This window comes from Lycorma delicatula, chromosome 13, assembly GCF_047948215.1.
Source record: "Lycorma delicatula isolate Av1 chromosome 13, ASM4794821v1, whole genome shotgun sequence".
NCBI classification, from domain to species: Eukaryota; Metazoa; Arthropoda; class Insecta; order Hemiptera; family Fulgoridae; genus Lycorma; species Lycorma delicatula.
Genome location: NC_134467.1, coordinates 48,222,854 through 48,239,210, shown reverse-complemented (window position 1 = coordinate 48,239,210; position 16,357 = coordinate 48,222,854). Strand labels below are relative to the sequence as shown.

At 27.7% G+C, this 16,357-nt stretch overlaps 1 protein-coding gene across 1 annotated transcript in view; it reads right to left on the bottom strand.

Annotated features, from left to right (window-relative positions):
* Window positions 1-9,260: 9,260 nt before the first annotated feature.
* The window catches only part of LOC142333594 (uncharacterized), a 66,849-nt gene continuing 59,752 nt past the window's right edge, over window positions 9,261-16,357 (bottom strand). Inside the window, exons 3-5 of the mRNA XM_075380917.1 lie at window positions 15,893-16,080; window positions 12,133-12,364; window positions 9,261-9,930 (exon numbers count right to left, since the gene is read on the bottom strand). Coding sequence (XP_075237032.1) covers window positions 9,261-9,930; window positions 12,133-12,364; window positions 15,893-16,080 — 1,090 coding nt within the window. The remainder of the gene's footprint in view (window positions 9,931-12,132; window positions 12,365-15,892; window positions 16,081-16,357) is intronic.

Below are 16,357 nucleotides of genomic sequence, written 5' to 3'. Positions count from 1 at the left end.
CAGTATATGCTGTACTTTTCAGTACAGCATATACTGTTCCAGTTTTTTTCAATAAATTCAAAATTAGATGTACTTTTTGCGTATTCATAGTTCTGATCTAATTCTTATCGGCCGTAATGAACCATTTCAAAAACGGTTTGTTTTTATTCTGTTTTAGCAATGATCTGCATATGGAAATTAGATCCATTAAATTTTTCAGTTAAATCATGTGGCATCCAACATCAAAGTTTTTTTTAAATCTAGCTTTTTTCAAACTGTTTTGTTTGAAAAAATTAGTTGAGTAGATTGAAGAAAATCAATGATATGAAAATTTAGATTGAAAACATTTGAATCAGGTTTACACCACACATATCGATACTGTATCATGTCTATAAACATCATACATTTTTTTTTGCAGTCTAAGTTACATTCTTCCTTCTTTTGTAATAAAATGTCAAAATGTATTGAATTTCACTTTATTTTCACTCATCTTCAAGAGAAATAGAGTTTTAAATAAATACAGCGTTTCAAAATGAATATTGCGGATTTAAAGTTACATAATAGTTAAGTTTTACTTTTATATTGATAAATTATACATGAAATTAAAAAGCATCTGTTTTTCCTAAAAGTGTTAAATGTTAGCATCATTCTTCATACAACACACATCCAACTGACAAGAGAGTTCATCCCATATTTTAATCAGAAAGTCTGGGGTAATCGATGGGAAAGCTGATTCAATTCTGTGTGTCAAATCAGATAGGTCGGCTGGTAACAGTGGCACATACACTTGATTCTTTAAAATCCCCAAGAAAAAATCTCACGGGAACAGATCGGGAGAATGTGGAGGTCATGGCAAACAAGCCCTGTCATCTGATTCCCAGTGACCAATATCGAGGTCGGGAGAATTTCATTCAGTCAATCAAGTATAGCATTACACCAGTGAGGAGATGCACCATCTTGTTGCCAGAGAAAGGTCTATAGTTAGTATTGCAGTCAAGGAAAGACCCATATTTGTAGCACATCAAGATAATTCATTCCAGATGCACTTACTTGTATGAATTAGAACAGCCTGTTGGTGCAAAAAACATTCAGTTATGTTCATACTGCAATCGTGAGCATTTTCTGATCCCCACATATGCACATTATGAGTATTTACTTTTCCATTAACATGAAATGTTGATTCATCACCAAGTACGACACGATAAAGAAAATCTACTTCATCACGGTACACCATTTCATTTGCAAAGCTAGCATATATAGGATAATCTGTAGGCTTTGGAACTTTAAACGGCTGTAAACAATATGGACAAAGCTCTGTTTCCTTAAAACCCTTCACATAAACATCACTGGAATCTCTAATTTGCGGCTAGCCTTCCTAATGTATTTCCTAGGATTACACACAAAAGACTCTCTTACACGTTCAACATTGTCTTCGGACAGTCTTGGTGTAGACCTGTACTCTTCCCTTTACAGAAACAGCAGGTGGTTTTAAACTGTTTATATAATCTATAAATGTAGATGTAAGTTGGAGACCACAACGGAACTTCAAATGGAATGCACATTGAATGATAATTACAGATTCACACTTTACAAACTGCAAAATGCTTTCTGTTGAAAGGTCATCATCTGTGCCACTAGCGTTTTCAAGTGAAAAGCAGTGGAAACAGTTTATGAACTTGTGCACAGCTAAAGCTATTTGAACTTGTGCACAGCTAAAGCTATTTGAGTTGCTCTTTCAGTGTACATGAAACGAGAAATATTACATAGCTTTAAAACCTTGATATTCATTTTGAAAAACACGGTATATTAACCTTTCTAAAAATACTCAGTGATATGTCAACTTGACATATCTATCTTGATATGTCATCTTGACTAGATTTGATTAATACAATCAGAGTTGAGCATCCTAAGGATATCTAATGGAAAAATATGAAGAACTGTTTCCCTATCATTTTAAGGATTTGCTAGCAAAATTTAACTTTTTTAAATTTGTTTAAACTTTATTTAAACGTAGCCATAACGCCAGAATAATTGGTTATTCATCAAATTTCATAATAAGGTATAATAGAAATGTAAATAAATAAATAAATAAACTTTCATACACAATAACGGTTAAATTTAAAAATTAACATTTTATTCAATAATTACAAAATTTATTTAATTTCTTTTTAAAGCAAATATAAAATAATCTAAATATACAGTCTTAATCTCACATCTTATACATATATATTACAAAATACAAATTATATTCACAATTTTTATATTAAAAAATATAATATTAAACATAATGAATAAAAAAAAATATTCATGCATTTTATATATTATATTACAAAAATATCAGCACTTAAAACAGTTTTTTCTCCTTTCTTATACAATTAATGTAATATATACTTTTTTAAATATAATTTTTAAAATAAGAATTATTTACATATATTTACAATAAAAGTTGAAAAGCAACCAGTTTTGGAATATTTACAATACAAGTCGGAAAGCAAACAATTTTGGAACACGAACGTCTGTTTTCTGTAATGCTGTAATTATTTCCAAACTCTTGAGTACATTAATGCTATTTTTTATTAACACTGTATTAACAGAGTCATTTTAAATTCAACAGAAGATATGAAAAGACAATTCAAATTTTAAATTGAAAAAATTCCTCAGCTTAATATTTATTCATTTATATGTACTTGAAATGTACAAAAGAGATGTAATGATGTGAAAAAGGTTTCAGTTACCTATTGAAAGAAGGCAAAACATGTATAAAGAAGAAAAACCTGGATGCCCATCAGCCATTTTTTTTAGGACCTGGAAAGGCTTTTAAAAGTTATTTGCCTCAAACAGTAACCATCAGTGAAGAAAGGTACTGCACAAAACCTTAAAAAAGTTATACTACAAAGAGTCGACTAATTTATTCATTAAAAAAAAATCTCCTTCACGAAAATAAAAAAAACATAGAAGAAAACTTGTTAAAATATTAGACCATCTTCTACATATCAGCTGACTGATTTCATAACCTTAATTTTAATAAAAATTACAACTTTTAATTTTAACAAATTTTTGAGCATTAAACTCATTCATCTGCATGTACAGAACAGAAGAGTTTGGAAGAGGCGGAACAGCCTTTGAGTTTATCAATTAATCTCAAATATGCTTAGATGTTAATAACCATCATTGAAAAGTAATAAGTTTAATGGACAGACAGCTTTAGAGTTTTTATAACCTCAGTGTAATCATAACAGGATGAAATCTGTGTTACGAAAACTATGTGTTTTTATCAGAGAGGATAAAGAAACGCCAACATGCAAAATTTGATCAGATTAGCATACTTTTCCTTACATAATCGGGAAAGTAAAATCTTAATTAACAAATTAATTATTAAAACATCATTAATAAATAAATATTAAATGGTGAAGTTTTATATTAATTAAATAAAACTAATCGTTAAATGAAGAAATTTTATACGAGCAAAGAGAGGAAATATGTTATATAAAATACTTGAATGAAGCTTAAGATAAAAGCACGTTTACACGATAATTTGGTTATTTTTAAAAAATTCCAACCTTAAACCGCCTCAAATTTTTAAAATTCATTATTATGATTTTGAATTATCATTTCTTTCTTCCCTGTAAATCACAAAAATTATTAAGATTTACCTCGGTTAATTTAAAACTTTGCTTGTTCACTACATAATATTTTCAGGCTTTATTAAAGCCTTGCAGACACTAAATCTCTGCAAATAAATAGGCACTTAGTATTTTCATAAAAAATATTTTTACAAATTATAAAATAAAAACAGATCTATCGGAAACAAATTATGTTCGCCAAGTAAAAAACCATGTTTTAAACAAAATAAATCCCAACCGAATGAAATTTCTTTACAATAAAACACAATATTGTATCGCCTTTTACATGCATTCTAAATAAAAATTATAAAAACTAAAAAAATATATATAAACATACATTAACTTATTACACGTATATAATTTTTTTTTACAAATTTATTTATTTACAAAAATATATTAGCGTAAAATAAAATGAGAATAATTATAATAAATAAAAATGACTCGTACATAAAATTAGATGATGTATTATGAAATGCTTAAACGATAACAGATAGAAGAAATTTCAGAACAAATAATGGGGGCCTAAACTAAATAAAAAAAAGTTACAAATTGAAACGATAACGATTAATTTTTTACAATATTTAAATGTTTATTGTTATACAAAATATTTAAAAATTTTATTAATTTACATAAAATTATTGGGGGACGAGCGATTTTTTAAGAATTAAATTTATCACTGATTGCTATTTGAAAAAGTATTGATCAATGATCAAGGTATTTTAAATTGATGTATAATTTTTTTTTTTTAAAGAAGAATACACCGAAATTTAAAAAAAAAAAACAATTTTAATACAGAGAAGTAACATACTAGCTTACTTCTTGTATTGATTTAATCATATTTAAATAATGCACATAAAAAAATCTTTAGACCACATCTCTAAATCTACTGCTATTTGCTTTTACACATAGGGACCACCTGTAAATAGATACAAGCCGCTAACCAAACCACCACAAACTATCACTAATTTTAAGTATACAATTTTTTCCTCTTTGATAACATAATTTTACCATATGGTATAAAGAGTAGAATTATTCTTTTTAAGTAGAAGAAATGGTAATTTTTACTTTTGCATAAAGTTAATACTTCAACTCGATTGTATGTAAAAAAAAAAATAAAGCTGAGAAAGAATTGTATGACGTTTCTGGTTACGCCAGTCAAGTCATACTACACCTTACACAGCTTTTTCATTACAAAACCTTTTTGACTTTCAATTGGGCTTTTTTTATCGATTCTAATGATTAAAAAAAATAATAAATGATTATTATTACGCATAATAATTTTTAAATTTCAAATAAAAGAATTTTTGATTTTGGAGCTCTCTTATTTTGTGTGAACAAATTAATAAAAAAATATTTAAGAAAAAGGGATCCTTAACAATAAAAAAACAATACATTAAAAAAAATAATTATTTACAAATACTGAAAACCTAAATTATAACTTTAATGATACTACTGGAAATAAAAGCTTCTTGTTTTGGGAAGTAGGGGATAAATTAAAAAAAAAAATTCTAAAAATATACAAATATAGGCAACATTAATAAATTTGCTTAAGTAAAATTTTCATAAATGTAAAATCCCGTCCAATAAAGGCTAAAACTGGAAAGTACAAATTTTCAAAAAATTAAGGTCCGGAGTTTATAATTCTGAAAGCCATACAAAATTAAAATGAAAACCAAAAAAAGACAGAATAAAAAAACAAAATTCTAATTTTATGACGGTTGTTTTTTTGAAGAAGGTTTATTTTTGAATTATTTATATATGCAATGTAGATAACAAATTTGCCAAAATAAAGTTTTTTCTAAAGCGTTTCAGAAATTAAAATATACAAATATAGGCAACATTAATAAATTTGCTTAAGTAAAATTTTCATAAATGTAAAATCCCGTCCAATAAAGGCTAAAACTGGAAAGTACAAATTTTCAAAAAATTAAGGTCCGGAGTTTATAATTCTGAAAGCCATACAAAATTAAAATGAAAACCAAAAATAGACAGAATAAAAAAACAAAATTCTAATTTTATGACGGTTGTTTTTTTTGAAGAAGGTTTATTTTTGAATTATTTATATATGCAATGTAGATAACAAATTTGCCAAAATAAAGTTTTATCTAAAGCGTTTCAGAAATTAAAATTATTTTTTTATATCCCCGCCCTCTTAAAGAATTAAAAAAAGAAATTAAACATGATCGATGCAGATTTGAAGAAAACCGGTTCAGTCAATCCTGAGATATAAGACAGTGGTGCAATACGCAAGTACATATGTACACACATACGTATGGTTTTTTGTTCTAGATGTGTTAGTCGGCCCGCAAAAAACACAATTTGAAAAAAAAAATTTGTTACTCTATTTTCAACACAATCCCCTGATGACTTTCCCCTTTAATATAGCTATTCAACGATAAAGTAAAAAAAAATGGCAGGCAAAGATATTATTAAAAAAAATCAGATATAAATCACCTTGTAAAGATTTTTTTCTCACGTGAAACAATAGCTAAATTAATTTGTAAACGATGTAATATTTAAATAAAAACATCAATTTGATTGGACAAAATTTAAAAAGTCAATCAGATTAAAAAAAGTATGGATTTTATATATATATAATGATAATGTTATTTTAGAATGAATATAGAGTGCTCTTGCACTGAAAAATCATGTTATAAGAAACTTCAAAAAAAAAGAGAAAAGTAATTCAAAGCTAAGATGATGGTTGTCAAAAAACAATTAAATTAAGTTGTTGTATAATGTTGATTACAATTTTTTTATAAATCAAGTGCAAATTGACATAAAAAAATATCATCATAAAATTTAATGAGAAAATAAGGGAAATTTTTATACGCTTTTCAAATCTAAAAATCATGAACATAATCATTAAAAATTTAACATTTAAAAAATTAATCAGTCTAATTTTCCTGATTACCAAAAACAACAGTAATTTATCACATGTCATCTTGACTTCTAATAAAACAAAGAGTATCTTTTAAAAGAGATTCTCAATAAATTTTTCTTCAACATTTTTACACAGCCTAATAAATTAAGATCTCGGTTCAATAAATAAATCTGACCAAACCGAAGAATAAATTTACGTTTCAACTCTTTGTAATGTTGTTAAAACTTTTGGATCTGTACTCAAAAATAACAAGCAACACTTACTTAACGCTGTAAAATTTATATATGACTGATGTTCAAAAATTAACACGTTTCAAATTTACCGGAAAGGAAATTGTTAAAACCTTTTTGGCCAAATAGTATGGAATTCCTTCTCTAACAAGAATTTTCATTCCACAAATAATAAATAAAGGCTGTTTCGTATTTTGTTAATTACCCATAAAATAAACTAACCTCATGAAATTCACAAAATATGACTATAAATACACGGACCAGTTATATGTATATGTTCAGCAGTGCCATTAACAGTTCCGGTTGAAATATTAGTCTCATAAATAACAAATTTTTTACAACACTGTTATTCTTGTTGACTTAGAAGAGTAAGAAACAACAATTATTAATGCTAGTAAACATAGTGAAACATCAAAAAAAAACTTTTTATGTATAGCAGACTTTCAATGGAATCATTCCTCAATATGACGGTGAACCACAATTTCCATTATTAAAGTCTTGACATCGACACTTCCAACTTACTCAGTAAATTAAAGGAACAACTTGAAAAAGTGTATTTTTCTGAAAATAAAAATCTAACAGAAATAAAAGAAAATGCTATACGTGCATCTAATAGATTCATTTACTACTGGTATATGTGTTCATGCGATTTCAGTAACTCTAACAGAAAGTGAAAAAAATTATATAAATTTTGTTATTTCAATGTATTTCTTAAAGAATATTATAATTGAAAAATTGACATTACTTTCAGAACATTCTTTATATTATTATTACTTGTTGAAAAATTAACTATGATATTTAATAATTAAGTGTAAAAAGAAGAAAAATAAAATTAGAAGATAAGAAATTGTGGATTGAAAGAAGTAAAACTGGGTTACAAAAAAGACAATCTGACTTCGACTATTCAGTTTCACAGAAAACAAAAAGATGCAAAAATTAAAATGGAAGAATTAAAAAAAAGCAGTGGAGAAAGCTACTATCCTTCAGACATCCTTTGAAAAAGAGAGTTCATGATAAATTCAAAAACTTGAAAAACCGACTAGAAAAAAATACAGAAAAAACAAAAAGGTTAAAAAATTCAATTACAATAAAAAAAATTACAACTACTCTACCAATTAACTACAACTGTCAAAAACAAAAAATATATCGCAATAAAAATTCAGCATTACAACATTATGATCAGATCTAAAACTCTCTACACAGCTGAATAAAATAAGTGAACTGCAATAAATACAAAAAAAGAAAGAATAATTCTAAGAAAATTTCAAAGATCGAGAAAAATTGGAGATAAATGAAAACTCAGGAAAAAAATCAACACTACAAGGAAACAGAGAAATTAGTGGATGCGATGAAGAAAAGAACTATCCATTTTCACCACACACTAGAATGAATCTAGAAAGATTAACAAAAAGAATTTTTGGCTATTTCAACCAAACAGAGATAAGACAGTTTAACCCTAGTACTGATTACCATTGTAATTTACGACTGTTTTGCTCATTTCTGTGGTGACAGTCATAATCTACGAGGCATTAAAAATCAATCTTATAAACGGCTTATAGTTGTCCAATATTCCGACATATACATGAATCTATTGCTTAAATTATGTTCTATAATATTTGTACAAAATATTCGACTATCAGCAACACAATCAATTAGTAAATGATATCGAAAGATCTTATTTATAACCTATTTCTGTGTACGTATTGTTAGTTTAGTGTTGTGCGTATTGTTTAGTTAGTGCTTTTATTTTGTCAAAATGGATGAATGATACATTTTATGTGTACTGATGAAAATAGAAAAAAAAAGTTTAAAATCTTTTTTTTTCAATTCATTTTTTCGATTTTCATTTACACGTAGGTAAGTCGTCTATTAATATTTTCAAATCAATATAAAATATAGAATTTTCTGCTTAAATTGATATCTAACACTATTAATATTGTTTAATTTTTTTACCGATTTTTAAAAAAATTTATTTCATCACAAAAACATAGCCTATCATTTTATTATTTATATCTATCAGCTCTAGGATTAAACAAAATCTGGAAAAAAATGAAATAAAATTCATATTTTGAAAACTGAAAATAAATCAAGACCTATCTGCACAGAAGAAGGAAAAAACTAAATACAGTGAGATAATAATCAAATTCTGGAAGAAAAATGAACTGTGGACCTTCTCTCATGGTCCACATTTAGTTAAATTAAAAAAAAAAAACAGAAAAGTGAATATTTAAAATAACTCCTCGTGCACAATAAATACAATTTTTAAAACATAAATAAAACGTAATTAAAATTATGTCAAAATAGTGCTGATTTGCAGAGGATGAAATTGTTATTTCCTTGTAATATAACTATTAAATAAAATTGCAAATATACATAAAATATAATGTAAATTATTACATTACTATACAGAGAATATAATATAAAAAATACGCACATACAAAAAGAAACGCCCACATTATTATACACGATCAATTATTTGAAAAAACAAGAAGAAATAACTATTGTATATATAAATATATATATATATATATATATATATATATATTAGGCATTATTTTGACTATTATCACAATTATTATTATTATTATTATTATTACAATTATTCATATTATTTGGTTTATTATTCATTAAAGTTTTATCACAATTAAATAGCTTATTGTTATTATTAGTTGACATATTGACTAACGTAGTAACAAGTCTTTCATGTATATCATCGGTACATTGCTGAGAAGACTGATATATTTCTCGTTGTGTTTGCACATCACCGACATCGTTCAATAGATTCCAACTATTATTGTTATTAGTACTACTACTAAAAAATTTATTTTTATTTATACCTAAATTATTATTACAATTAGACAATAACGATGATTTATTATTGAAATTATAATCATCGTTATTTTCTTTAAAAATATTATTATTACAATAAGAATAATTATATTTTGTATTCGTATCATATTTTAAATTATGTGGATTCGTTAATAAAATTTTCGGATTTTTTATTATTTTATTACAATTTGTGGTTGTCTTTTGACGACTTTTATTATCATTCTGTTGTTGATAATGATGAAATAGCAACGGCATTTTATTCGGCGATGTTAATTTCATGTCATTTATTTTACTTTCATAAACGTCAGTTTGCGATATCGGTAATGTACCGGTTGTATTTACATGTATCGGTGAATATAACGGCAAAACTCCACCACGTTTGGATCTGAAAAAAGAAAAGACAAATCATCGATTAAAAATTATAAATTTACATACAATAAATATATATAATACAAGTAAAGAGAAAAGGAGACAAGTAACAAGATACATAAAATATAACAGGAAATAGCTGGCAAATTACAAATTTCTTTCAAAAAGACAAGGTACGATTAATGATAGGAAAGATAACACCAAGGAGATGAAAATAAATTATGGAAAAATTAGCAGTCGATAAACTTAAATATATTGGAGAATTGTTAACAGAAAAACCAACTACATTTGTAAAGGAAAGAGCAACAAAGATAGAAGTAGTTTATCAGATCTGTTACAATACAAATAAGAAAATGGTATCCATCAGTGCCAATTACAAAATAATAAAAACTAATTTACCGCAAAGAAATTGGCGGTGGAGATGATTGAAAAGAAAAAAAAGAAAATTTCGAGAAAGATTCTAAGACTGATTAGAGTAAATGGAGAAAAAAAATTAACAAGTAAAAATTTATACAAGAAAATTAAAGGAATGAATAAAGATAGATTAGTGAAGAAGCAAGCGGACTATTTTGAAAAACAGAAAACTACGATAAAAAAATCCTTTTCGGCATGCTGGAAGGTGGAGGTATATTTCACCACTGCTAAGTAAGGAATAAAAAAGATTTCCACCTTGAAGTTAACAAAACCTTCAAATTTACTCAATACAACAATGGTTGCATATGAAAAAAAGTTTCACATGTTTAGCATATGACAAGCAACTTCTTACAATTCCATCAACATATTTTGGTCATCCCTTGCCATAAGAGTGGTCATATCAAAAATTGTTTCAGACAAACGTTTTAAGTCATTTTAGACGACGACTAACGACCACTTTAAATCGATTCGATACTGTACCTATTAAGGGCGGTATGATTTTTTTGTCTTCGAAACCCCATTTTTTTCCATGCCCTGGGCCAATGGTTGGTGATATCAAAAAATTTTACTTAGATAAATTTTAAACCCTTATCCAAAGAATAGCAGGAACTTTAAAAAAATTGATATTTTACTTAATAAGAAGGTTACAGTGATATTTTGTTTTAAAGCCCCTCCATTTCTATCCCCATAGTCTGATTTTGCCCATTAATTAACCTGGCCAAGATTTTGGGTTGTTATATTTTATATATCAATTTGAAAGTGATTGGTGCAAAATTACGACAGTTATCGTGTCCACAAGAAATTGAAATATGTATATATAAATGTATGTATAAACTTTTGGGGTCTGGAGATGTAAAAAACAAAGATATGTCAAAATTTTCCAGAAGTCAAATCACGGTAGCCATTACAATAGGTAGCTTTCTTATGAAGTCTACCTAACAGCATTAAAGAAATTAAGGAAATTAAAGAAATTATGACATAGAAAAGGAAAATATAAAAATTGAAGGTGTAGAAAATAGGAATGATCATAGAGAAAAAATAAAAGTAATAACTAATTCTCAGACTGAAGAGAAAGAACTCAAATCCAAATTTAAAATGGAGTAAAAAAAAAGAAGAGATATCATGGACATAAAATGAGAAAATATGAGGAGGAAGAAAGAGAAAAGAAACAACATCAGAAGAAGAATTTGTAATTGCAAGATTACATGTGACTCTTTAAGTTATATAAATATATATAAATTAATTCACATATCTATTAAGATATCATAGACTAATTATGAATATAAAGCCAACTTTTGAAGGAAAGGAGAAGTATAACCTTTTTCTTCTTCTCGATGCTACAACCTGTGGGTGAGCCTTGGCCTTCTCAACAATTCAACAATTACCATCTTCCACCCATTCTATCACCTTCATCGCTCTCAAATCCACCAACGCATCATCCTTTCTTTTTCTGTTCAGTCTCCAGAATCAGTAAGGTATTACTGCAGAGGATGATATATATGAATGTAAATGAAGTGTATTTTTCTTTTTTTTTAAACAAGCGTAGTCTTATCAACACATCTCAGGTCAACCATTCCTGAGATGTGTTGTTAACTGAAACCCAACTGCCAAAGAAAACCGGTATCCAAAATCTAGCATTCAAATCCATTTAATAGTAACTGCCTTTACTAGGATTTGAACCTTAGAACTCTTGACTTAACGTGAAAAAAAAACATTGTGGGTTAAAGAAAAGCAAGTAATAAGATAAAAAGGATTATTTATTTAGTTCATAAATTATTAAGAAATAACTTTAAAAAGAATTTACCTGAATTTACTATTAATAATAGTGTCGTCGGTATCAGATTTCAGCATTTTAATGGCAAGCATTATCAATATCAATAATATTAAGGCACCACATACAGGAACAGCGATAGTGGCAGCTCTGAACCATACCTCACTGTTATACACTATAACACTACCGTCATGCGGTGAAGAAGTTAACTGTTGCTGCTGCTGTTTTATAATCCCCAACCCGGTACCGGCTAATACAGCTGCTGCTAGAACAAAACAAAAATAGAAACAGAAAATCATAGGAATATATTAACGACCGCATAAATATAACTGCACTTAATTTAACCCTAATGTACATATATGTAGACTCTAAATTTGGATGGCATAACGCATTAATTAACTTTTAACCGGTATATATCATTAGTAACGCATTCAGCAGCTATTTGTAATGAATTATGATAATACTGAACGACTATCATGGACATTTGGAACGGCAGGTCTCAAGCAAGCATAAACAAATAGTGTGGTTCACGTGCCACAACCTAGGAGTGTTGTTATTTCTGAGACGCTTGTGTTTATTTCATCAATACAAATTCCACACTTTTAATATGACATCGTTTTATATTTTTCTTTTTTACTGAGATCTCTAGTGTAATTTTATGCAAGGAAATTATATTTTCATCCACCACTTTACCAAAAGGTTTTAAGCAATATTTGTGGTGGCATGTATGACAGGTTGTTCCTTTATGAACAAATCACTAGTTTCTTCATTTATTTAGTTTTACCTCTAATTTATTTTCAAGTTAAAGATTTCTTGCTATCAATAAATCTATTCTGTTCAATTCTTCTTCTAGTAATTTTTTTAATTTTATCTTAAAAAAACAATATTATCAACAAATCTTCGTATTTTGTTTTTAAAGCATGTATACAGCCTAAAATATTTATTTCAAAATTATATACAACCGTTTTTTGTATTCTACTCTAATCAAAATTACCTAATTTTAATGCTATGTTTACCAGCTATGTAATTTTTTAAGATTTTATTACAGGATTCCATCTAACGTAGAAAAAAAAATCAACTTTGAAAGATGACGGCCCAGCATACAGGCAACTAATCCTTGTATCACAAATAGTGCGGCAGAAATAACTATGAATTCAGCATATATGAGCTACTTCTATAGTTTAGGCTGGATCATACTGTCACTTCCACATGCAAGTATAATGATTGTTTTATACATTACTTATCTGGCGCCACGGCAAACAGATTACATGCGATTAAAAATTTTGTTAATTCTTTGTTTAGTAATGATAACATCATTTGTAATGCTTCACAAAATTATTCAGTTAAATGAAAGTAATTTAGGAAGCGTTATCGTGTTACTCCGTTTCGTACAATACAGTTTACCAGAAGGGGACATTTTTATAAAAGTTTTATTCAGTGTTATATTCATCGATTTTAATCTAACCTGTGTGTTTATGCTGATTGGGTTTTAAAAATTAGTTATTCTGTTGTGAAACATAAACCGGCTAAACCCATAAGTAGCTTCGGAAAAAAAAATCAGCAACATATATATAATCTTAAAACAATATAACCCTGAAATTGCAGACATTGCTCAGAAAGCAACCTGTTAGCGTAGTGCAACACCTGTTAGCGTAAGAACAATTTTTAATGTAATAAAGAAATACAAAAATTGATGGTAAACACATTAGCCCTAAAAAGACTCTAAAGCTTGCGGAAACGATTAAAAAGTTAGAATGATTTTACTAAAACCGGTATCAGAAAAAGAGTTCATTTCTTCAGTTTATTTTAATAACGAGCTTCCTAACTTGAACAAATTATTAAATTCCTTGAATACAGATTTGAACTGCTGAATTTTTCTAGAAGTACATTACATCGTGTTTTAAAATCAATGAATTTTCCTTTTTATGTCTAGAAAAAATAATTCTTTATCGATTGAACATGAAGATATTATTTCACGGCTATGGGAATATTTAAGAGAAATTATGCGAATTCGTGAAGAGGGTAAGATAATTTATTATCTAGAAGAATTTTGTGTTACTGCAAGACATGTACAGAAAAAAGCATTAAGTGGATAAAGTAATAAAGGGCGCAAAAACACATTTATGAAAGGTTTGTCAACCGGGAAAAGGTAAACAGTTAATAGTAACACATGTAGGAAGTGAAAATGAGCTTTTGAACGGTGGTTTATGGATATTTGAATCCAGTTCTTCCCAAGAGTATCACGATTAAAATGAATGGTGACAACTTTATGCGGAGGTTTAAAAAAAATATCGAAACCGTGGCTGAAGACAATTTTACTATGACGGTATAGTAATGGAAATTTGCTGAACGGTTAAAATCGCACACACCATAAACATGTTAAAAGCAGAATTTATAAGATTAATAAAATCACTTAAACAGAAATGTATTCATTAAAAAGTAGATGAAATAACAAAATTAAAAAATTGTCTTCTTCCATACAGTGCAATTTTAACCTGATAAAACTGATATGGGGCACAAGTAAAGGCTTGGGAGTAATAACACAACATTTAAGTAAAGTGATGTAAAAAAATTTATTGATAAAAGATAAGAGAGTAGATGCAAATGCTTGAAAAAATTGAATTCAACAAATAATTAAAGAAGAAAAAATCATAGGAAGTGAACGGTTGTGTGAAAATATTACTGAAGATATTGTAATAAATTTGAGAAACAATGATAATGTTCAACAGCAGTGGCGGCTCATGTATAGGCTCTGTGGAACTGCAGCACCCCCAATTTCCACTTTATATTATTGATAACATTTAATATAATGAATCCTTTTTTTCTTTAATTCATTCTATATACTTGTGCAATATATAATCCTTTCCTTAAGCTTAATGTCAGTAGCCATTCCCCAGTTTATGAAAAAGATACAAAAATCTTTCTACGGAGCTGTGCTCTTCACAGTTCCAGCAGCATGGTGTTTGGCTGTTATGCGCATGCCATAGGTAGGAAGCTGTATGAGAGGCTGCGAGGGAGAGAGAACAGTTACTCCCGCATGGTGTACTGATGGAAGGTAGTTTTTTGTTACTCTGCGTGTGTATGGAACGTTCCCTGTTTGTTCACTTTTCTAATTTAGTCGATGGAAGGAATGTGAAAGTGGTTTAGTTGTTTTTTCAGTAATGATCAGAAGATGGCGAAGAGCAAGAAATACAAATCTGTCCAAAAATACACTGGAAGAGCGAAAGAGAAAGTAATTAGTAAAAACTAATTATGTATTTGTTTCTGTGTACATAGAAATTTAAATTAAGAACCATTATATTACAGTGTTTTTAAGCGGACATTTTATTAAGTTATAATCTAATAATACTAAAAAATATTTTCTATATTTACATTTTATTATTTAAGTTAAACCGAATATGGTTTTAGCTACAAGCTGCCACTGTTCAACAGACAGCAGCTTATCAGGTATGAAGAAATATATTAAGGTAACAAATATTTTTTTCTGTATTACTTTATGAAATTTTAATACAGCAGTAACATATTTTTTTAAAGATTTTTATTATTATGGTAAATAAATCATTTTATCTCCATTTTCTAATTTTTTATTACAATTTATTTTTACTTCATTTTTACATTAAAAGTAAACAAGAGTTTTTTCTCAGATGTACTGCGCTAAATTAAATTAAATTAGAATCATCATACTGCTACATTTTGGTTTTTCTGCATGCTTTTGTGAAACAAATTAAGTTTTATAGTTAACCTCAATAAAAAAATATTTAATTTTTTTATATAATATGTAATTATAACTCACCCATGACGGAATCGTTATATTTAATGTGATTATCTGGCATATCAACGTGATTACACATGTCTTCGTTACAACATAACAAAAGGGATGACGACTCTGTTGTGATATCATTTACAACATCCGTTGATTTAACAAACTGTTCATCAGAGTTAACGACAGACGGCTCATTACGACATTGAGTTCGTTTTATGCTAAAACAAATAAAAATACAAAATAACATTAACGTAAATAAATCTAATATAACATCCATCCATCAAACATGTAAGATATGTTTTGCTTTTTATAAAATCACCTTCAGATAGTCTCTGATAAATTGCATTGTGTGCTGTGAGGGGAAGGAGACAAACAAAATATCATGTCTTATCACACACGACGAGTATGAAAACATCACCGTAAGATGTCTGTAAAATTTAACTATAGGGATAGTTGAAATTTAATACTCACTGAAACATATCAGGAGAACAATGT